This window comes from Pan troglodytes, chromosome 5 (genome assembly GCF_028858775.2).
Source record: "Pan troglodytes isolate AG18354 chromosome 5, NHGRI_mPanTro3-v2.0_pri, whole genome shotgun sequence".
Classification (NCBI taxonomy): domain Eukaryota; kingdom Metazoa; phylum Chordata; class Mammalia; order Primates; family Hominidae; genus Pan; species Pan troglodytes.
The window spans coordinates 44,479,665-44,502,990 of record NC_072403.2 but is presented as its reverse complement, the minus strand read 5'-3'; the positions used below and the strand labels follow the sequence as shown (position 1 = coordinate 44,502,990).

General features: G+C 37.7%; 1 protein-coding gene across 13 annotated transcripts in view; it reads left to right on the top strand.

Moving 5' to 3' along the window:
* Positions 1-23,326, top strand: part of BTBD9 (BTB domain containing 9) — a 476,623-nt gene that overhangs the window by 23,696 nt on the left and 429,601 nt on the right. For 4 of the 13 annotated variants that reach the window (XM_016955386.4, XM_054686793.2, XM_054686796.2 and 1 more), the window contains exons 2-3: positions 18,198-18,409; positions 21,967-22,378. In XM_016955386.4, the coding sequence (XP_016810875.1) occupies positions 18,225-18,409; positions 21,967-22,378 (597 nt within the window). In that variant the 5' untranslated portion in view covers positions 18,198-18,224. Of the gene's footprint in view, positions 1-3,186; positions 3,387-16,312; positions 16,433-18,197; positions 18,410-21,966; positions 22,379-23,326 lie in introns of those variants that run through there. The other 9 variants (XM_009451186.5, XM_063812420.1, XM_063812418.1 and 6 more) reach the window with 5 other exon arrangements.

The window sequence follows — 23,326 nt, the reverse complement described above, 5'->3', positions numbered from 1 at the left end:
GTTGGTAGCAGAATTTGGTTCTTGTGATTATACCACTGAGATCCTTCTTTTCTTGCTGGCTGTTAGCTAGAGGTTGCTTTCAGTTCCTAGAGGCCACCCCCAAGTGCTAGCCAATGGGCCTCTCACAACATGGCAGCTTGCTTCTTCAAGGCTAGTTGGAGAATCTCCCTCCAGTCAGCTACAAGACTCTTATATAAAGTTACTGGAGTAACTATCCCATCATATTTCCAGGTCCTGCCCACTCTCAAGGGGAGGGGATTATATGGGTGTGTGTACCTGGGAGCAGGGATCTTGGGAGCCATCTTACATTTCTGCCTACCACAGCCAACATTATCCCATCCTCATATGTGTAACTCTTCACTGTCAGTGAAGTGCAGTTATTTGAAAAAGGACCGCAATAATTACTTTAAGCATTCACACAGGTATTGAGTACCTCTATGCCAGGTACTTTTCTAGGCACTGAGGTGAATAGAGCAGAACCCATGCTCTCATGGAGGTTATCTTCTAGGGCTAAGAGCAGTGAAGAAAATCAAATGGAGTAGAAGGTTAGAAATGGTATGGGAGTGAAGGGGGTAGTAGGGTATGTAGGGTGGTTAGGGAGCCAAGACCTGAATGGTGAGTGGCCAGTAGTGTGAAGCTTTGGGAACAAAACATTCTGGTAGAGGGAAGGTAATGATAAGGATCCTAAGTCAGTAATAAGCTTTGACTGTGTTTAAGGAACAGTAAGGCCAGTGTGGCTGGAGCAGAATGTGCCAGGAGAGGAGTTGGAGATGAGTTTGGGGAGGTGGTTGGGTTGCAGAGCTGTAGATCTTGGTGGAGTATGATTTTTATTCAGCATGAGATAGGAAGGCACTGAAGTGTTTTAAGCAATGGAGTGACTGATCTGATTTATATTTTCAAAAGATTTATATGGAGAAATGGCATGTAAGGGTGGAAATGTCTAAATACAAAGAGAAACAATTTGTGAAGGAAAAGAAAAGCCTTCTAAGTGCAGATGACAAGAGCGCTGGCTAGACCCGGGTCAAGGAAGGCTGCATGAGGAAATGGCACCTGAGTTGCACTTGGATGATGGACGGTGAAAAGAAGAAGCATGGTCCCAACAAGGGATCAACTTATGCCAAAGCCCTGTGGCATAAGGGAGCATGTCAGTGCTAAGGAAAGTCAGGGGGAATGATTAGAGTTAGGCAGGGCCCAGATTCCACAGGCCTTGAAGGCCCAGTTAAACGTTTTTTTCTGTGCTTCTTTTACGATAAGAGCCGTGGAATGCCACTGAAGGGTTTTAAATAGGGACAGCAGTACTGGAGGGAAAGGATGAGGGAAATGGTTTATACTCAAATTTTGTAATTTGAGAAATTCTTTCTGGCTCCTGCATGGAGGACAGTTTGGAGGAAGGTCTGAGTGGAAAGCGGGAGATCACTTAGGAACTATGTGAGGGTCCGAGTGAGAGATGAAAGTGGAGTGAACTAGAATGGTAGCATGGAAGTTGCAAAGAAGTAAATTGACTTGAAAGCTATCTTAGGAGGTAAAAGCAAAAGACTTGCTGATGGATTAGGTTGAGGTCGAAGGCAGTGTCTTTCTGGCTTCCACAGCCGGATTCACTGAGCTAGGGAACATTGCATAAGGACAGGCTTTTACTAGGGAGGGGCATAGAGAGTGTGAATTGAGTTTTGAGGTATCTTTGAGAAAAGTAAGTGCAAATGTAAAGTAGGCAGTGGTAATATAGGGGTCTGGAATTTGGAAGAGAGGTCTGTTAATATCTGTATGGCCTCTTTTGTTAATTTTGGGGTCTTAAATATGCCAGTCACTGTAAGGTGCTGGGGATGTAAAGATGAGTAAGATGTTATTCAGCATTTGTTGAGTGCCTGTAGCCTCTGTGTTCTGGTTATTGTCCTCTGGGAGCTTACTAACCAACAAGACAGGTCCGTAACAAAATCATAGCAAGGTATGATAGGGGCGGTGATGGGGGAACAGAATCTGACTGAAGAGGTGACCTAGATTGGCAGCGTCAGTGAAGGCTTCTGCTGAAGGGCTTGAAGCTTGTTCTGAGCCTTGAAAGAGGCAGAATTAGCCAGACAAGGAGAATACAAGAAGTTCCAGTAGTAAAAGGCCTGGAGGTATGAGAGGAGAGACTTGACAAGTCAGAAGAGCCAGCAGCTCCATATCCCTGGCTCTCACTAGCTGGTGAACAAGGTGAATAAGCAGGAGGGCTCCTCACCGGCAAAGTCTGCTTAAGTTGGATGTTTTTATGGTGGTAAGGGTTCTGGTGAGACTTGACATAGCTGTTCGGAAGGAGAGGAAGAGAATACTCATAGCTGGAAGGGACTTCAGAGAACTTTTAGCCCTGTCTTCTCATTTACAAATGAGATTAACAAAAGCCAAAGAGGACAGCTGATTTGCTGATAGGAAAGTCAGGGCCCACATCTCCCAGAGTCCAGATTGAGGTTCCTTACATTGCTACAGGAATGTCAGTACCCCTTAACCATTTATTCCCAGGCTCCCTCTGACATTTTTATATTGAAACAAAATGTGCAGGAAATACACAAAATGCTGTCATTGAGTAATACATGTGTCCATATGAGCTGTATTTTTTTTTTAAAAAGATAAAGTCTCACTCTGTCTTTTAAAGAGACTCAACCTATCGCCCAGGTGGGAGTGTGGCATGATCTTGGCTCACTGCGGCCTCCATCTCCTGCACCCCACCTCCTCGCAAGTAGCTGGGATTACAGGGACCCGCCACCATGCCCAGCTAATTTTTGTATTTTTAGTAGAGACGGGGTTTCACCGTGTTGGCCAAGCTGGTCTCAAATTCCTGACCTCAGGTGATCCACCTGCTTTGGCCTCCCAAAGTTCTGGGATTACAAGCGTGAGTCACCACACCCGGCCTGAGATTTTAATTCTGGCAGTATGACTTTGGATACTCTTTATTGCCTTTCCTAAGACAATCTCTAAAGCAGCGCTGTCAAACAGTACTATAATGTGAGTTACAAACGCAAGCCTTGTATGTAATTTTAAAATTTCTAATAGCTATTCTGATGAAAAAAGTAGAAAGGACCAGTTGAAATTCATTTTAATATATTTTATGAAGACTAATATATCTAAAATATTACCAATTTGACAACTACTCAATAAAAACATGTTTTTTTTTTAGTAAGTCTTTGAAATACAATTTATATTTTACACTTACAGCTCGTCTCAATTTGGACCTGCTGTATTTCAAGTGCTGGGTAGCCACATGTGGCAAGTGGCCATCACTGTGGCCATTGCAGCTCCAAAGGGACAGGAGAGTTGATGGAAATTAGACACTGCATTCTACAGCCTCATGAGCCCAAGAGAGCAAACCTTGGTTTGCTGAAAATCAGCAGATAAGGCAATTGAAAGGGAAGAAGGTAAGAGTAGTAATTCTTGTGTCTGTTAACAGAGAGTGCCCCTGGCCTCTTCATCTCAGACTTGAAGGGGATTTGGGGGTGGGGAGAGTGTGGAGAATGGAAAAGAGTTTGTCCTTTTATTGCCAGGAAGCTAGTAAGGTATTTTTTTTCTTTCTAAATTGAGACTCTGCATTTCCCCACATTGTTACTCATCATGGTTAATTTCCATAGTACTCCATTCCTTAAGTCATTTTGGGAATAAATAGGCATTTGTGGGCTGGCCACCAGATATTGCAACATTGTTTCTAATGAAAAGACTTACGAATTCAAAGGCTTATATATAATTTGTTTTTGGAATGTCATCTTTTGTTGATTGCGAAGGGAGTGTTTGGAGAAGGAGTTGCAGTTATCTTTTGCCTATGATCTCTAAGTTACAGCACAAGAGAAGGATAATAAACTTGGTTAGTTGGTATCTGGGTATTAACTGCTCTTTATTCCACTGTGGCTAGGCTGGGCTTGGCTCAGAATAGGCCTTTACCAGTTGTTGGCTTGAATATTAGTTGAAGAGCAGACATTCTTGAAAGTCAGCTATGTGAATCATTTATTTCATGAACTTCCATTCTTAAACACTTGCTTTTCATAGGTCCTACCCATTATAACTAAACTAACAAACTAAATAACATAGAAGTGTAGAAAGAACAGAGTCCTACCCTTCCTGTGTTCTGAAAATGCACACCTATGCACCGTCTAGAAACACCTGACCATGAGTTTTATATTTTTGTGAATGGAAAAATTGAATAGTGATATGTAGAGATTTTAAGGCGTTGATTCTCAGGATAATAGCGTTGTTAAGGTTTGTTTACATTCCACTCAAAGTATTTATAGACTTGACAGTTGGAAAAAAAACCTAAATCGCTAGAGACTTTGAGAGCAAACACCAAGAAAGATGCAGTATGATAATTAAGTGGTTTTGTAAGTTTAAATATATTTGGAAAAAAATGAGAAACATACAAAGTGTGATAAGGGAGTATAACCTTGGTTAGTAAAGTAGAAATGAGGAAACTAAATACCCACTGAATACAAGGGGAATGGAGAACTTCCTAATGAAAATATTTGATGATAAATAGTTGAGAGATATTTTTAAGATGGGTATGTATATTTTATAATCAATTCCTGAGACTCACATGGAGTCTCACATTTGTGTTTAGTGTCATACTTGTTTATTGCATCCTTATGGGACACCAGGAAGAAAGACCTAGTCACTGCCCTCCAGGATTTGCATTTGGACACATATTTAGCTAATTCTAAAAAGTCTCTTGTTAACTAAAATTCTGTCTGCATCAGTGTTTGCTCATGTCTCATTGCACTGTTTCTTGGTACAAGTAGGAGGTCATCTATATTTTTAAGAAAATGCATTTTAAAAAATGCATCCTTTTGATAAATATTTCTTTAGTAATTTCCACTGTTTAAATTTTTCAAAATGTCATTTATGTAAAAGAGAAATCCATTCTTGTTATAAAAGAAGGAAACACTTGAGAAATACATTAAGTTTAATCATAAAACTTCCCAATCATTCCCTGTCTTCCTACATTCCCACTTCCCTCTCTGGAGGTTACTGCTGTAAACAGTATGATGTGTGTGCTTGGAATTCTTTTTTCTATGTCTGTGTTTACTTAATAAATATTTAGGTACCTTCTAGATACCACGCATGTACATATACGTATATGTATTTAAACACACATATATCCTCACATGTATTCCGTATATTTAAATAAATGGATCCTATTGTATGAGGTCTGCTTGCTTATGTCACTGACCATGCTTTGGTGCTCAAGTCAGAACATATAGATCTATTCCATTCTTATTGATGGCTATATTGTATAGATGCACTGTAATATATTTTCCATTCACCTTATTGATGGACGTTTAGTCCCCACCCCCGTTTTTTGCAGTTACAAGCAATGCTGTAATTAATAACCTTATATATTTCTAGAAACTAAATTGCTCGGCCATAGGAAATGTATTTTTAAAATTTTGATAGACTGCCAAACTGACCTCCAAAAAGCTGAACCAGTTTATACTTACAACAGTATATGAGAACATTGTTTCCTACATACATGATTTTGTTACAGTTTTAGAGCTTGAAGGACTACAGAATGTGGCCTAATTTCCCTTTCCCTTTTTCAAGGGACTTAAAATGATCTGCCCAGATCTTAACCCCCACAGAACTATGAGCACTTCTCCATTTCTGATCTTTGTTCCTGTGAGGACATTGTAGTTTAGGCACATTTTATATTGTAAGATTCTATCTACCACAGTGTTTATTTGTTTCTGTCTCTTCTCTGTTGCTACTCAGAACAAACTTCCTTTTCAGTCTCACGTTTTCCATTAGTGCCACTGAGTGTCTCCTCCCCTTGCTGTGTTGTCTGCATGGAACATCTTTCATTTAATATCCTTAAAAAGCTACCTTCTTTAATTACTTAAATCTCACTTTATCCACAGCGCGTGTGGGTTGCTTTAGATTTACCATGGCTACAGCAAAGAGAGTATTTTATGAATCTTGTTTCGTTATCAGCGGCTGATTCCTGTTTGCCAAGTAAAACATAAGGTTCTTGGTTTATATACACTTCGAGAAGCTGGCATTTATCTGTTACAACATTTCTGCTGGCACTTGTCTTTTACAGCATTTCTGCTACACTTGATGGCTTTATATTTGTCAAATAATGTGATGCCATTTCAACTAATGAAATCTAACAACATTTAAAAAATTTATTAACCACAATTTATTTTTTCTTTTAGAAATGACCTTCAGACAGTATTCTGCTTATAAAGTGTAAATAGGTTCTCTTCTTGTGTCAGTATATTTATTTCTAAGGTACCTGCATTGTAAGCTTCTGTTACAAAGGCATAGTTCCAATATCTTCTTTTGATGGGCTATGAGAATTTGTGTCAGTGACATCCCAAGTTGGTGCTTTAGCTGAGTTGGTCAAATACCAATATTATGACTTTAGGTAAAGAACCAACTGATGAAATTCTAAGGAACAGAGATCAACCTTGATGCATATTTCAATCATGATAAAAGAAAGAGAATTCAATATTAGATGTGAATTAAATTTGTTCCATGAATGTTGTTCAAAACTGAGGATAGCAGTCTAATCATAAGCTCATCAATTATTCATTAGTGTCTTGAGGGTATTAGTGAACAGAATACAGAAAAACCGTCCACTACCCTTTAGAGTTTTTGTTCTAAAACAGAAGGAAAAAATATATTCTGTGTCTTTTTTTAATTGGATTTTATTCTCCCACACTGCAGGTGAAGTGTATGTACACATAGAAGAAGGTGAAAGGCAGGCCACATATTTGCTTATTCTTGGGGGTTTGTGGAAGTCTGGTGGTAAAATTAAATTTGAAACATTAAAGGCTGATAGTTTTATAGGAAAAGTCTAGAGACATGGACTTCTTGGACTTAAACTCTTTTTTTTTGAGACAAGGTCTTGCCCTGTCATCCAGGCTGGAGTGCAGTGGTGTGATTATGGCTCACTGCAGCCTTGACTTGCAAGGCTCATGTGAACCTCCTGCCTCAGCCTCCAGTGTAGCTGGGACCACAGGTGTGCGCTACCATGCCTGGCTAGTTTTTTGTTGGTTTGTTTTGAAGAGATGAGGTTTCATTTTGTTGCCTAGGCTGTAAACTCTTTTTGCCTAAGCTTTTTCTGTTCCTAAAATGAAGTTGTTGGCTTGAGTTGTGCCTGTTCATTCCTTTATTCTTACATACACACTGTAGATTTGGATTTGGAAGAATTCTTGGTCAATTCAGTGGCCCCTTAGCTCAGGCAGTCAATGGCTGTAGGTTTTGGACAGTAACTCCTAGACTGCATGGAGATACTTGTTTCTGAGTTTCTTTTTCTTCTGCTTCTTTTTTAAAAATCACAGTACAGAATGTTATGTTGGAGTTAGAATAAAGTCAATGTTCATAAAACAAATGAGGAAGAGGTTATATAGGGGGAAAAAGAGCAAAATACTAGTATAATTCATGGAACATTTCCTTTAGATTATGTTCTAGAATGGCACAAATAAACTTATAAATATCTTTGACGTCAAAGAAAATATCTTTGATGACAAGTTACAGAAGGAAATGATAATTTTAGTTAGAAGTTAGTAAAAATAAAAATTAAATTTTTTATCAACAACAAAAAAATATTTTATGTTGTACAAATTTCTCAGAGTTGATCTTTTTTTATTTTACAATTCCACAGAAAATAGCCAAGATACTAGGTTTAACAAACAGTAGTCAAAGTATGCATAGTAGAACATTTTTATAACATTCTACCAATGAAAAGCCAATTTCCTTTACACAGACAGTAATGCATATGTTCACAGTAGCTTTGCTACAAAGAAATTAAATTGCTGCAATTGATGATTCCACTGCTTTAATGGGAGTTCATGCTATAATAACCTTTATTAATTAGGAAAATATCATATAATTTAAATCTGGGCAAGAATATTACAGACCCATAAGTTGCCGCTGAAGAAATTAAACAGAAATTGCTTGTCTTGTATTCTCAAATATTATTACAACTAATAACCTCTGCACTCATCATGACTTTTTCATTGCTTTTTGGCTCTAGGTGCATATATTTTTCTGCTCCCAGAATACAGATCATGCAGTTTTCAATGGCTTGGGACCAATAAGGCTGAGAGTATGGAAAAGGATAGTTATATAATCTCTGAGATCTATAAGTGATAGCAACTTCTTAGAGTTGCAATCTATGACTTGTCATTCCTAAAAGTCATCTTATTTTATGGGAGATTGCCTTATAGGGAGTCACATACTAGAGCAAATGAGAAGTAAGAGACTGAGGGGAATGTTTGTGACTGAATAAGGTAGTTTATAGGTAAACATTTAGAACTTAGATTGTGAAAATCTGGTAAGTTTTTGTACCTGATCCTTTCTGAAGGGAAGGAAGAAGAAGAAGGAAGTTTCAGGATTTTGGGGAATTTAAAATCAGAATGAAGCTCAGTTGGGTCATTTGATATTTATTTTATTGGAAGATTTGAATGATTCTGTTTGTTTTTTCATAGTTACTTGGGAAAGGTTGTTTTAATAAGAGATTGAATCCAGAGAGACTGAAGAGGGCTTGAACTGAAATAAAAATAATTTGGCAAATTATAAATTGGGCCTTTTTTTTTTTGCCTTGGGAGTCTTCATATTTTGTGATTAAATAATAAATAATAAAGGAGTAGCTTCTCCCAGCCACCACAGAGTTAGTTATTATACAAAGTGAGCCTGGAGCATTTCATAGTCTAGAAGAACACTTCTCAAAAGATGGCCCAAGGCCACTGGTCCAAAACATATTGGCAAATAGCAGAAAATCTCATAGTGTTTCATTTATGTATATCCTTTGGCAACTTACTGATAACCAATCAAGTGAAGCATTAAGAGTATGCAAAATGTGGCATACATAAACCCACATTAGCATAATACTACAGTTTATAAAGGCTTCTAATTTAAGTTTTCTACTAAGAAGTTTGGATACTATCCAACGTGTAGCAACATTGCAAAGCTCCACATATGAACATATGAACATGCATAAAATGGAATTACTTTACATTTTAGAAAGACATATATTGTCAGTATATGTTGAGTTGAGCTTTACATTGGTTTCTATTCTTAATTTTTCATTATAAATTACTGTTTAGTCTTTATTTTTCTTATAGGTTGTTCACTTAACCCTGTAGTATATATTGATGCATATTTGTGTCAACAGTATTCTTGTTTTGTAACTTTTAAGTAACTAGATTGTACATTGCAGTTCCAGTATGAATTATTCTCTTTGTATTAGCAAAGCACATGTATGTATAATCTTCCCAAAGATAATTGAAAAATAGCATTTCATTCTTATCACCCTTGCATATTTTACCTAGTCCGAAGATGGTATGTTAAAGTTTGAGAACTGCTGCTCTGAGGAGTTAGCTGACAGGTCTAGAAGTCAGAGTCAGAATCATTTCTGATATCTTACATTTACTTAGCAAGGTCTTATAAGTTCAGGACCTTGACAAACCCTTTCTGAATCTGCTACTTATTGGGTATGTGATTGGACAAGTTACCGAATCTTGTCTGTGTCTCAATTTCCTGTCTGTAAAATGGGTATTTTAAAAGTACCTACCTAATTCAATTCTTTGAATATTAAATAAGATGATGTATATAAAAATGCTAGGACTGTGTCTGGCTTATAAGCAAGTCTTCAATAAATAGTAGCCATTATTGTTAGATGAGAAGTACTTTCAGTGTCCCTACTATAAAATGGTTAATTTGTTACCAGATTCTAATTTGGTTTTAAGCTTGTTTTCAGATTAATACATCCAACGAATATATATTTAGTCAACAAATATTTTAATGCTTTTTGTGTGGAGGTTCATTGTTAATTATATTGTATGTTTCAAATGATTTAATCATTTAAAATAATCAAAGGTCACTTTCTTATAAAATCTTTACTACTAGTAAGTAGTAAAGTTGTCATATTGGCCATTTTCTTATTATTTGCTTGTGTTGACAATGTTATATTATCTTCAATCAGTGGTTTCATTGTGGGAACCTTTTTTGTTTTTTGTATTAGGGTTCTCTAGAGGGACAGGATTGATAGGATAGATGTATATATGAAGGGGAGTTTATTAAGGAGTATTGACTCACACGATCACAAGGTGAAGTCCCACAATAGGCCCTCTGCAAGCTGAGGAGCAAGGAAGCCAGTCCGAGTCTGAAAACTTCAAAAGTAGGGAACCCGACAGCGCAGCCTTCAGTCTGTGGCGAAAGGCCCGAGAGCCCCTGACAAACCACTGGTGTAGGTTCAAGAGTCCAAAAGCTGAAGAACTTGGGGTCTGATGTTCGAAGGCAGGAAGCATCCAGCATGGGAGAAAGTTGGAGGCCAGAAGACTCAGCAAGTCGGCTGTTACCCTTCCTGCTTTTATGCCGGCAGCTGATTAGATGGTGCCTACCCAGATTGAGGGTAGGTCTGCCTCTCTTAGTCCACTGACTCAAATGTTAATCTTCTTTGGCAACACCCTCACAGACATACCCAGGAACAATACTTTGCATCTTTCAATCCAATCAAGTTGACACTCAATATTAACCATCACACAGGGTCTTGCTCTGTCACCCAGGCTGGAGTGCAGTGGCATGAACATGGCTCACTGCCGCCTCGACCTCTTGGGCTCAAGCAATCCTCCTGCTTCAGCCTCCCTAGTAGCTGGGATTGCAGATGCACACCACCATGCCAGGCTAATTTAAAAACAAAAAGTTTTGTAGAGAAGGGGTCTCGCTATGTTGCCCAGACTGTGGGAACCTTTTTGTAATTCACTTGTCATTTTGTGAGAGAGAATTTAATTAAAACTAGATAACATTTGGAAAATTCACTTAAGCAAGCACATGTTAACTTAATACTTCCCATGCACAAGTAAGGACACTACCTTCAGCCCTGCATCTTTGTGGAATTCCCACTCTTCTCTCAAGTCACCTATTTATTTTATGACACAAATGACTGTTTTTGACATGTAGATCATGAGAAGGAGGCAGTGCCATCCACTTACTAAGAACTAGTAAAGCTGGCTGGGTATGGTGGTTCACGCCTGTAATCCCAAGCACTTTGGGAGGCTGAGGTAGGCAGATCACCTGAGGTCAGAAGTTTGAGACGAGCCTGGCCAACATGGTGAAACCCTGTCTCTACTAAAAATACAAAAGTTAACCAGGCATCGTGGTGTACGCCTGTAATCCCAGCTACTCGGGAGGCTGAGGCAGGAGAATCACTTGAACCCAGGAAGTGGAGGTTGCAGTGAGCCGAGATCACACCACTGCACTCCAGCCTGAGTGACAGAGCAAGACTGCCTTTAAAAAAAAAAAAAAAAGAATTAGCAAAGCTGATTTTTATTCTCATTTTTCTAGGTTAAAAATTAATATCAATCCAGGCATGGTTGTGTGCACCTATAGTCCCAGCTACTTGAGAGGCTAAGGCGGGAAAAGCACTTGAGCCTAAGAGTCTAGCCTGGGCAACATAGCATGACCTCATGTCTAAAATAAATACATACAAACACATCAATATAAGTCTTAATGTTTTCTTTCCAAATTCCTGTGGTTTGTATTGCAGTCTCCCTCGAATATGAGCAGCCCACTTTGGAGAGCACATAGGCAATTATTTGAATATTAACCCTTACTCTCATATAAGAATATAACTGATAATTTTCTGAGTTCTGTTCATTTAGTATTCTATTTAGCATCTTTGTGGTTGTTTTGGTATGGTACTTATGGAGGTATTTGACTTTCTAAATTTCATAAAATCATGGCCACCCTATGAGTTTTAGAATTTACATTACTTGTTATCTGGTCCTACTTTCCTTAGTAGACAATGAGTTCTTCAAAAGTAGAGACTTTTATTAATCTTTGTGTTTCTGTCGCCTAGCACTGAGCCTGTATTGTAGAGAGAGCTCAATAAATCTTTAATTGAATGAATCATATACATATTCAGAAGCTAGTTTGTTCATTGGCAAAGAAGTGGAGAATCAATGTGTTAACTGGTAATTGGAATTACATGCATGCTCAATAAAATAATTTTGTCAAATATTTTTTATGATACCATTCTTTAGTGGTCAAACCTGAGCATATTTACAAACATTTATTTACAAACATAAAATTACAGAATGACAAGACTTTGGAGCTTAACTGGACATTCAAAATCTTTCTCAGAGAAGAAAGTATGTAAGGAATCCTGTCATGTGAACTCCAGTCATGTTCTTACGTAGCACTTTACTGGCTGGAGGATAATTCTCTTCTGCAAGGTTTAGAATTGGGTTTGCAAAATATCAGAGTCAAGGTTACATCTAGCAGCACGGTCAGTCTTCACCTGTTCCTTAGACTTTTGGATGACGGGGTAGAGTATATATCAAGAGAAGTGAAGTATCCTTTCTGTGAGAAGTAGAATGTGATTTTTTTTGGAGAGTGTTTAAGATGCAGACAGGACATCATTTATCTCCCCAAGCGATATTAACTTAAAGTTTAAGGAATACTACTTCAAATTACACAGCACATGGGTACCAAGACCAGAAAGAAATTGCTAAACCATATGCTTGTAAATGCTATCTCTTTCCTCAAGAGAAAGATCATTTATATTTTGCAATTAAAGAGCAGAAGGTCTTTTTTCCCGTAAAGGCTTTTCAGTCAGGAAATACACCTGGCAGAGAGGGCTTCCCAGGGGAGATTCATACAGTGTTCAAGGACTCTTTGGCGTCTCCACCTTGTGGAACTTTGCTCTTTGACTATTTCCTGGTTAAACACTGGAGAATAAACTTTAATTCTAAAAAATGTAGTTAGCTCTGGTTAAAGTTTATAAACAGTTGTATAAGTGAGCTTTAAGTAAAGAAATTGATGTTTGGGTCAACTTGGTTTTTTCCCCCTTAAGGGGCAATTATAACGTTACAGCATTATGAACTACATATGGTACTCTCAGTGTATTGACGGACATTGTTTATTATTTTGGTTAGAACAAATGGGTGTTGGTTTCTTACTGAATAATAAGCAGGCAATAACCCTCAGGACTTTAGTACTGCTGCTTTAGTCATTTTTGATTTTTAGTGCATTTGAATTCATGAAAGTTAACTAGCCAAGAAAAATAGTATAGTTTCTGTGCCACCATCCCTGGTAAGTAAATTCATATGAGGTCCCAGAATCCAAAACTAATAATTGTGTATGGTACCGTGAAAGGTACCATTTCCTAGTTGAGATATTCCTGTCCATTCTCAGTGTAAGTCCTTCGTCCCCCTGCCTTCCTGCTGTTCTTCCTCCCACCTTGAGGGAACAGTTTGAGTGAATACATTACCCTTGCCCTATGCTGTGAGGATCAGCAAGTTTAGACTCCAGGACAGTCAGTAGGGGCAAATTGAAGAACACTTTGCATCTGGGAAAATCTGCCTTAAGTCTAGAAAAAGTCAGACTGAAACTCTCTTAGGTGAAGATCTTTAGTTGGGATATATCAGATGGAGTGTCCTAGTAGGCCATGCTACCCAGGTATCTGATTTACCTGTCTTAGTATAATGAACTTTTTTTTTCTCTTGCCAGTTTTAATGTAATGAACTTTATGTCCTTGCCTTCAAGTTGTTAATTAATTTTTCTCTGTGGAGATAATACATAGCCCTTCTGCTTGCCATTTCTGTCTTAGTCACTAAATCAATTTCTATTGCTTATGGCAAATCCAAACACTTGTTATCTCACAAACAAAGCAATTTATTTTGTAATTTTGTGGCCAAACTTACTGAAATATTTGTTTATAGTTTTACTACAAATAAACATTATAAAATTTGTAAACATTACAAAGTATGTAGTGCACTATGTAAAATTTTCCAACAGCCCCAGTCTAGTGACTTAACCCTTGGTTAACAATTTGACTTATATTCTTGCTTTTTCAGTGTATTTTTTTAAACAAGATATTTCACTATACTGTTGTTTTGTAGATTGTCTTTTGCATGTAAATACACATACTTAAGATTTTTTTGTTCATTAGTATCTAACTTTATTCTTTTTAAATAATTTATAATATTTCATTGTATAGACATACCATTATTTATTTAACCAATTCTCTTTAAATGAGCCTTCAGGGTTTTTTCCAGTTTTTTTGCTTTACAGAAAGTGCTGAAGCTGACATCCATATATATTTCATTTTGTACTCTTATATGACTGTTCAACTTACTTTTTTCCAAATGGCTAGCCAATACCTTTTATTGAAAAAAATCCTTATTTTCCCCCATTTAATTGAAATGCTACATTTATATAAATGATGCTCCTAGACTTACAATATGGTTACGTCCTGATAAACCCATGGTAAGTTGAAAATATGGATCTTTTTATAATATTGGATCATTCTATCCCCAAACAACTTATGTCTTTGTATTTTTCTTAAATCTTTCAGTGGAGTTTTATAATTTCCTTACATGTCCTATGAGTTTATTACTACATGTTACATGTGTTTTGCAATTATAAATTGCAGATCTTTTTACTAATATTTTCTAGCTAGTTGTTTTTGGCATGGAAAAATGCTAGATATTTTCATATAATTATTTTATGTGGTCACTTTAGTGAACCCCTCTTATTTTCTCTAATTTTTTTTCAGTAGATTCTCATGGATTTTTCATGTGGGCAGTCATTATCTGCAAATGTTGATGTTTTTGCCTCTTTGTTTCCTAATCCATTTAACCTTAATTTGGTTTTCTTTCTTTTCTTTTTAATTTTTTTGAGACAGGGTCTTGCTGTGTTGCCCAGGATGGAATGCAGTGGCACATTCATAGCTTACTGCAGCCTTTAACTCCTGGGCTCAAGTGATCCTCCTGACTCAGCCTCCCAATTAGCTGGGATTACAGGCTCATGCCACCATGCCTGGCTAATTTTTAAATTTTTTTGTGGAGACAGGGTCCTGAACTCCTGGTGTCAAATGATCTTCATATCTTAGCCTCCCAAAGTGCTGGGATTACAGGCATGAGCTACTGTGCCTGGCCAGCATACTTTTTGAAATACACATAGGTAGACTGAAACTATCACTTTGTAGGTAAACTATCCCATTGGTGAAACAATACTCATTTTCTGTGTAAAGCTGTGCCATTGGTAACTTTGTTAGTATCTTTTACATCTTTGCAATAAGATTCAAATTAAATTATATCCTAAATAAATTTTTTCTGCGGATTTTTTTTGTATACTTGTATACCTGAGCAAGGGATGGAAACCTACAACAATATAGAGTCTAAATCAGTGGCTGTTTTTCCAGGTTGCTTAGTAGAATCACTTCAGAATGGTGATTCCAATGCCTGGGCCCCATTCTAGACGAATTAAATAAGAGTCTCTGATGAGTGGGACTCAAGCATCTTTTTTTGTTGTTTTTAAGCTCCCCATGTGATTCCAATGTTGGGCAAGCTCATTGAGAATCACTAGTCTAATTAAAATTATTTATGTATGCCAATAAAATTGTGTTTATTTTATCCTAAGTGGCTATTTTCTATACACGAAACAGTTTCATGTTTCCATTTGGAAAAACATAATTAAAATGCAAGTTTAGCAAAATGAAATTAGATGTATTGAGAAGTAGAGATCTGGAGAACTTATTATGGTAGATACATATGTAATATTAATGTTTATGATATATCAGTTTAAGAAATAAATTTCCCTTCTGAGCTGGTTAACCAAAAATCAATCGTTGTTCATCAAGAGTCATTTAGTAAGTAATATGAGTATTAGCCATGACCTGGATAAAATATTAAGAAAATATACCAGAAAATATATTAAATATATTTACTGGGTATATACATTGCATTTTTTTCAGCCAGGAAGAGTGTTTTGTTTAGAATCATGCACGATCATTGAAATATTGGAGAGTGATGTGAGAGTTTGTATTGAAGAGGTTTTGAAGTCAGGTACCAGTAGCTTTCTGAATTTCCTGACCAACATAGGAAATGATCATAGGAACATCAATTGGGTAACCCAGCAAGAAACAAACAAACAAAAAAACTCCCAGTCTGATCCTTTGCCTAGAGTACGGTCAGTCCCTGACGTCAGTCCTTGATCACGGGGTAGGCCAGGGGCTAGCAAACTATGACCTGCGAGTCTAATCTAGGTCTTTTCTAGAAATAGTTTTACTGGAGATGGCCATGTTTATTCATTTTCTTATTTCCTGTGGCTGCCTTTAGGCTCCTACCATAGAGCTGAATCATTTGACATAGATTGTATAACCTGCAAAGCTTTAAACCATGTACTATCTGACCCTTTATAGAAAGTTTTCCAGCTCCTATATTACACTGTTGTTGTATATACACATTAAGACTACTGTGTCACACATTACTTGCTCATACTCTCAAATAGATCCTCTTAAGCTGAATTTGGTCTTTCATACACAAGTGACTAGAGATTATTCTGTTTTTAGGGCTTTCAAATGGAGGCTGCAGTTGAGGGAGAGGGATTTACCTTGGCAGTTAGGGGATTATCCTGCTAGTTCTCTGATGTTCCTACTGTAGAGAACCAGGATTTTGCTCACTTACCTGGGGTAGGTGTTTTCTTGCTTAGCTCATTTTCCATGTTCTTCTGCATCACTGCTATTGCTCCCCCTTTTGAGGGTGGGCATATGGTGGTAGGTTAACTAAAGCAGGCAGATTCGGAACCTGGTCCATGAAGATCTTCCATTGCAGTCACAGAAGAGAAAGACCATTTTTGACACACCTTGCTAATAATGATCTGGATGTGGGAGTTTAAAGATTAAGAGCTGTTCAACCTTTAATTGTGGTTCAACTGGAGAGCTCAAAAAGGTGTGGAGGTCTAGCAGAGATAACATATCTGGCTCAATTTCTCTAGTCTCTGATGCAGCAGAGGCGTAGTTGGCTACCTCTGAGCTATCAACTACCTCTTCACCGGGGGCATCTGAATGCTAGCCAAGCCTCTGACATACTTGCCAGTTACTTACACTTATCAAAGCAGTACCTGCAATTAGCTGGTCATGATGGTGTACACCTGTAGTCCCAGCTACTTGGCAGGCTGAGGTGGGAGGATCACTTGAGCCCAGGAGTTCGAGGTTACAGTGAGTGGTGATCACGCCACTGCACTACAGCCTGGGCAACAGAACAAGACCAACTTTTTTTTTTTTTAAGTACCTGCAAGTACATTCAGTATTAAAAAATATAAACATTTTTAGCTTCCTAAGACTATAACCCCCCACTTTCTTACATGTAAAGCTGTTAATCATATTTTAGCCCTTTGATTTTCAGTTAATTTTGTAGAAAGGCATGTATACAAAAGCAAGGAAGGTGCCTGGAAATGAGACAAAATGTAATGATGTTCTGGTAAACACTGGCAGCCTGATCATCAGAGCAACAAGTTTGGAAAAGAAGCCACAGTCTTGAGAAAACTGTTGGAATTACTCTTTTGTTGGATGTGGGGAGCTTAGGATGCTACTGCAAATGTTCATTAATAAATGTCAAGTTATTTTTGTGACTCCAGAAGATTATTATTATTATTTTTGAGAAGAAGTTTCGTTCTTGTGACCCAGGCTGGAGTGCAATGGCGCCATCTCGACTCACAGCAACCTCCGCCTCTTGGGTTCAAACGATTCTCTTGCCTCAGCCTCCCGAGTAGCTGGGATTACAGGCATGCGCCACCAGGCCCAGCTAATTTTGTATTTTTAGTAGAGATGGGGTTTCTCCATGTTGGTCAGGCTGGTCTTGAACTCCCAACCTGAGGTGATCGACCCACCTCAGCCTCCCAAAGTGCTGGGATTACAGGCGTGAGCCACCGTGCCTGGCCCCAGAAGATTTTTTTTAAATGAAATATTTGAGATGGTTTCGTACCAAAACTTCTTATTTGAAATCTGATTATTTCATTTATTCTGTTTGTAATTTAGGCCTAGATCGGTGCCTGAATGACTTTTCTATTTGGTATAATTGTACCCAACTTTGCTCAATATATCTATGTAAAAGAGAAGTTATTCTGATTGTTGATTTTTCTTTTCCTAAGGTACTGTAAGGAATATGAGACCTGTGTTTGGGCTCAGTTTTCTAGACTGTGATGGCTCCAAGTGCTGTTAGTGTTTGGAGACTCTGGCATTTTTGCTTTCCTAGTGTGATGAAGGGAGTACAGTTAAGGGAAGCAGGCTGAATTCCTTCTCAAAATAAATGGGTTAATAAAGATACCATTGATTAACTCTCTCATAGGAATTTTTCTAAGCACTTTAAATTTTTACTTAGCTGTGTTTATGGTAAGTGATTTTCTACGTGTACTCCCCTCCCCCAACTAACTCTCATTCCTTCTTTATATGATAGAACAACGACTATCGTCTATTCCACAAGATGAGTAACAGCCACCCTCTTCGCCCCTTTACTGCAGTGGGGGAAATTGATCATGTGCACATTTTGTCTGAACATATTGGTGCCTTGTTGATTGGGGAAGAATATGGCGACGTCACATTCGTGGTGGAAAAGAAACGTTTTCCTGCCCACAGGGTAATTTTAGCAGCCAGGTGCCAATATTTTCGGTAAGTGTGTAATACTTTTTTTGAAAATTCAGTTCACTTGTAGAAAACACTGGTATTTTCTGCTCTATGAAAAATATATAACCAAGTATAATGACAAAGTCTTGCAGTCCCTCAATTCAATATCTATAAAGATTTCATCCTTGTAGACTTTGTTATTTTTTGAGAATCACCTTTTCCTTTAGGAGCCACCTTAAAATTAAAGGATTAGAAGGATTCCCAGACCAAATAGTGCCCAATCAACCATTTTTCAAGGTCTCAAGAATGTTTCTCAGGCTGAGTCTTCGTTGCCCTCACCTTCTTCTCCCAGTAGATGGCTAATGGGACTAAAGCTTCTTTTTGCATAGGTAGACTGCCCTGTGGACCTGCTAATGGACACATATACCCCTTGGTTTGAGGTCTAGGAGCTGTTAGTAACCCAGCAGATCTAAGACGTGCACTTGTATGCAGCTGTTGTTGGTTACTTGGGTCCTTAATTTCCAGGGTTATAAATCTTAAGCTGATCTTTAACTACTCTACATTTTACCTAATATTTGTCAAAAGGGAGTCATCACTGAATTACTGAGTGAGTTATAATTTATGCATGATAATGGATCTTTTTCTATTTTTAAGGATAAAGATGGTTCACAGAGTTATAGATTTATCTGGGAAACTTGGTATCTAAAATGGAGATTCCATTGGATTAGAGAAAATTTCAATTACCTTGTAGTGATAACTGCAGTGTCTGGCTTTTATAATCAGAATTAAGCAAGACAGCAACACCTAGAGTCAGACATGTTGTGGTAAAGTGTGTCTCCTGGAAATATTTACTCTGTAGCTAGAGCTCCTGTGGTTTTTCATGAACTTCCAATCTTACACATGTAAAATGCCACTGTAGATGAAACTGGGAGCTTAGAAAAGTGAGGAGTCTGTTAAAAGTTCTAGCACTCTCCTATTCTTCCTAGTGGTCAACTCTGCCAAGGCATCCGACCTTGGTCTAGCCATTATTTGTTATCAGCTTCTGTCCTCTGCACACTTTTCCTTTTATATTTCTTCCTCTTTTTAAAATTTTGGTCCAGTCATTACTATTAAAGTGTTTTATAAGAGCCCACTTTTTTTTTTTTTTTTTTTTGAGACGGAGTCTCACTCTGTCGCCCAGGCTGGAGTGCAGTGGCGCGATCTCGGCTCACTGCAAGCTCCGCCTCCCGGGTTCACGCCATTCTCCTGACTCAGCCTCCTGAGTAGCTGGGACTACGGGCGCCTGCCACCACGCCCAGCTAATTTTTTTGTATTTTTAGTAGAGACAGGGTTTCACCGTGTTAGCCAGGATGGTCTCGATCTCCTGACCTTGTGATCCGCCCGCCTCGGCCTCCCAAAGTACTGGGATTACAGGCTTGAGCCACTGCACCTGGCCAAGAGCCCACTTTTTATTAAGTCAGAACTTCTCAGCCTGTGTTTATTATTTATTAATACAGTGTACCTTGTCCTCTTTCAAAAATAATTTGAAACAACTCTATGAGGATATCTTTTAGGTGATTAGTATATCCTTAAAAAAAACTCAAATACTTTGAGAAATTTGAAGATTGTATTGAGTGAATGGAATATACTCCCCCCGCTTATTGACCTTGTTCTTGATGTCTCTGTAGATATTGAACCTTTGTAATATTTGCTGGCTCACTAAGCTAAGCTCAGAGTCTACCTTAGACTATCTTAGAGCTAAGCTCTACCTCTAAGTCTACCTTAGAGCTAAGCTCAATGCTACCTTAGAGCTAAGCTCAATGCTACCTTAGACAGGTTCTCAATGCTGACAGTATTCATGTGCAAAGGAATGTTAATTGTCAGCTGTCAGAAGAGGCCTAAGTGCTGTCATAATAGCCTATCAATTCCCAGATAAGGAACTGTATAGGAGGAAACTCTTCATAGTAAACATTGAACCTCTGTGCTTGTCTCCTTGTTGAAGTTGGGGGTTCATATTTATTGTTCCAAGGGAGCCTCATCAAAACCACTTTTAAAGCATTGAGAATCCAGATAAATACCATGGATCATACAGGATTGGGGATAAGTCTTGAGGTCTCCCTGAGAAGGAGAAGTTCTTTAATTTGGTAATTTTAGGGTAATGGTTGGATGCTCTCTGGATTAATGGAAACCTTCAGGGGTACTTTTAGGCAGAGTATAACCCAGTGAAGAGGTATGCTCAGAATATTCATGAATCTTTTCTGGGTGATTTCAACTATTTTTCTGGGGCAAGCAAGAATGCTAGGTCCTGGGGGAGGGTGGGACAAGTTCCAGGTAGGTAACCCTGAAATGCTAGTCCTACTCTGAGAATTTTAGCAACACGGAGAATCTCTTTCTTATTTCCAGTCTCTTCATCTCACTTTTGCATCTTTTCTTTCTCATTCTGTATTCTTCTCTCCCTTTTCTGCACTTCTCCCTTGTCCTCTTCGTCCTTCTTTCCTGATAGGTTGGAAGTTTAATTGGTTCATATTATTCCTCTTGATTGATAGAGGTAGAAATTCAAATTCATTACCTAACTGGATTGTCTAGTTTTCATTTTTTTAGATAAGCAATAATGTAGGGCTTTTTGTTTAATCTGAAAGGAAAAAAATAAAAAATCACTGTAATCCTATCAGTAATTTCATTTTTAATTTATAAAGTAACAGATGAAAGTCTTTGTCTCCCAGCCATCTAATACCATTTTCCAGAAATAAGTGATGTTAAGAGTTTAATATGAATTTCCTCTGATTTTTCTTGATTTAAAGAAATACCGATATAGACATATGTGCATAAACATGTAAATATTTGGTTATATACTTTTTTAATGCAGTACATATGGATCTGCAATTTTATTTACTTGCCTACCATATCCTGGACATGTTTTCAAAACAGTACCTGTTGATCTCCCTTGAGCTTTCTAATGGCTGCATAGAATGCGTATATCACAGTTTTTTTAACCATGTTGCTGCTGATGGACATTCAGATTTTTACTAGTGTTTCGGTATGTTTTCTTACACATTTTTCTTTACTGTATTACTTCCCTAGAATTGAGTCCTAAAAGAGAGATTACTGAGTTGATGGGTATGCACATTTTAGATTTGACTAGATGCTACTAAATTACTTTCCATAAAGGGCTGCCATTTATACTCTCAAAGCAGCGTATCAAAGAACATGTTTTTCCATTGCTTTTGCAGCACTGATATTAACAAGCCTTTTAACTTCTGCCAGTCTTACAGGGGAGAATGGCATCATATTAGTGTTTATCTGATTATATCTTTTCCTATAGAGTTTTACTTTTTAAATTGCCTTATTGACCTTTAACATCTTTATATCAACTTCATTGTGCCTCTCAAAAGATCACTCTCATCTTTCTATTTGATATCTGTCACATATCTTGAGCTTTCAGAGTATCTCATTAGTTCAGTGGCTTACAGAATTAATTCAAATAGTTTTAAAATCATTCCTCTTGTGTCCTGTAAAGAACCATTTTAAATGATTACTTTGCATTTTTTCACTTGGTTCTTTGTGTCATTAAAAAAATTTATATTTGCATAATGTTGATAACTGTTATTTCCAGTATTTTGTAGCAAATCCTATTTGAGGGTTTCTTCATGTGTTTCTTCCCTGATGTGCAGAGCATTATTATATGGTGGAATGCGAGAGTCTCAGCCTGAAGCAGAAATTCCTCTCCAAGACACCACTGCAGAAGCATTCACAATGCTACTCAAATATATCTACACTGGGCGGGCAACGCTGACAGATGAGAAGGAGGAGGTGCTGCTGGACTTTTTGAGCCTGGCTCATAAATATGGATTTCCAGAGCTAGAGGATTCTACCTCTGAGTATCTCTGCACCATACTTAACATTCAGAATGTCTGCATGACTTTTGATGTTGCCAGTCTCTACTCACTTCCCAAGTTAACTTGTATGTGCTGCATGTTTATGGATAGGAATGCTCAGGAAGTCCTCTCAAGTGAAGGTTTCCTCTCCCTTTCTAAGGTGTGTCATTTATCTACAAGTAATTTATAGGCATGCATTGTTTTATTTATACCTATACTGTAGAAGTATAGCAATGGACTAAGAATAATAAAAAAAATCATTGGTATCAAAGCGTTATCATTGGTTATCTGGTCTAGCCACTTGCATCTAGCTACCAGGACTCTAGATCATAAAAGAGAGGGGCTGGTTGGTTGTGTTTTCTTTTAAGGTTCTTCAGCTAAGTTTTATGTGCAAAAGAGACTGTGCTGCTGTGTGGTTGTTTTCAAGGTAGTGACAATCAAATAGGGTCCTTTTTGGTATTGCATACTACCTTTTGGTTTTGTTTTTCTCTGACAGAGAGTGTGACTAATGATTCCTTAGAGCAAGCAGGCAAATTCATAGAGGAGATCTGATGCATCATTTGATGTCTTTAAGTCCCTGCTTTTTTTGCTGGCTTAAAATTCAGTGTTATAGCTAGAGTAAAACTGTTTTGCTCAAATCTTCCTTTGAACTCTGGGTGGTGATTGTCTCTCCATTTCCCTTGTTGTGTTCCTTCTAGAACCTGGGTATTTCTAATGAGAAAAATCTATTGAAAAGCTACATATCTTGATTTGAGTGTAAATTAAGATCTGTGTTATCCTATTTCATTTTTTTCTACTTGATTTTTAAAGACAATGATCTTTGAGGGTTGCAACATTGTTCCTGGAGGTCAGTTTGGAGATCTGAGAGCCAAAAGTATGGTAGTGAAGTAATACTGTGGAACAAAATTTGAATTGTAAATGCCAAATATGTCTTTCTAACTGAACAGTGTACACTCTCTTGAAGGTTAAATGCCAAATATGTCTTTCTAACTTAACAGTGTACACTCTCTTGAAGAATCTGAATGTATTGACAGCTTTTCACTTTGGCATTTTTCTTTTTGCTGTTTTAAAAAAGATGAATGCAGATGTGTTTGGAAAGATTAAATGT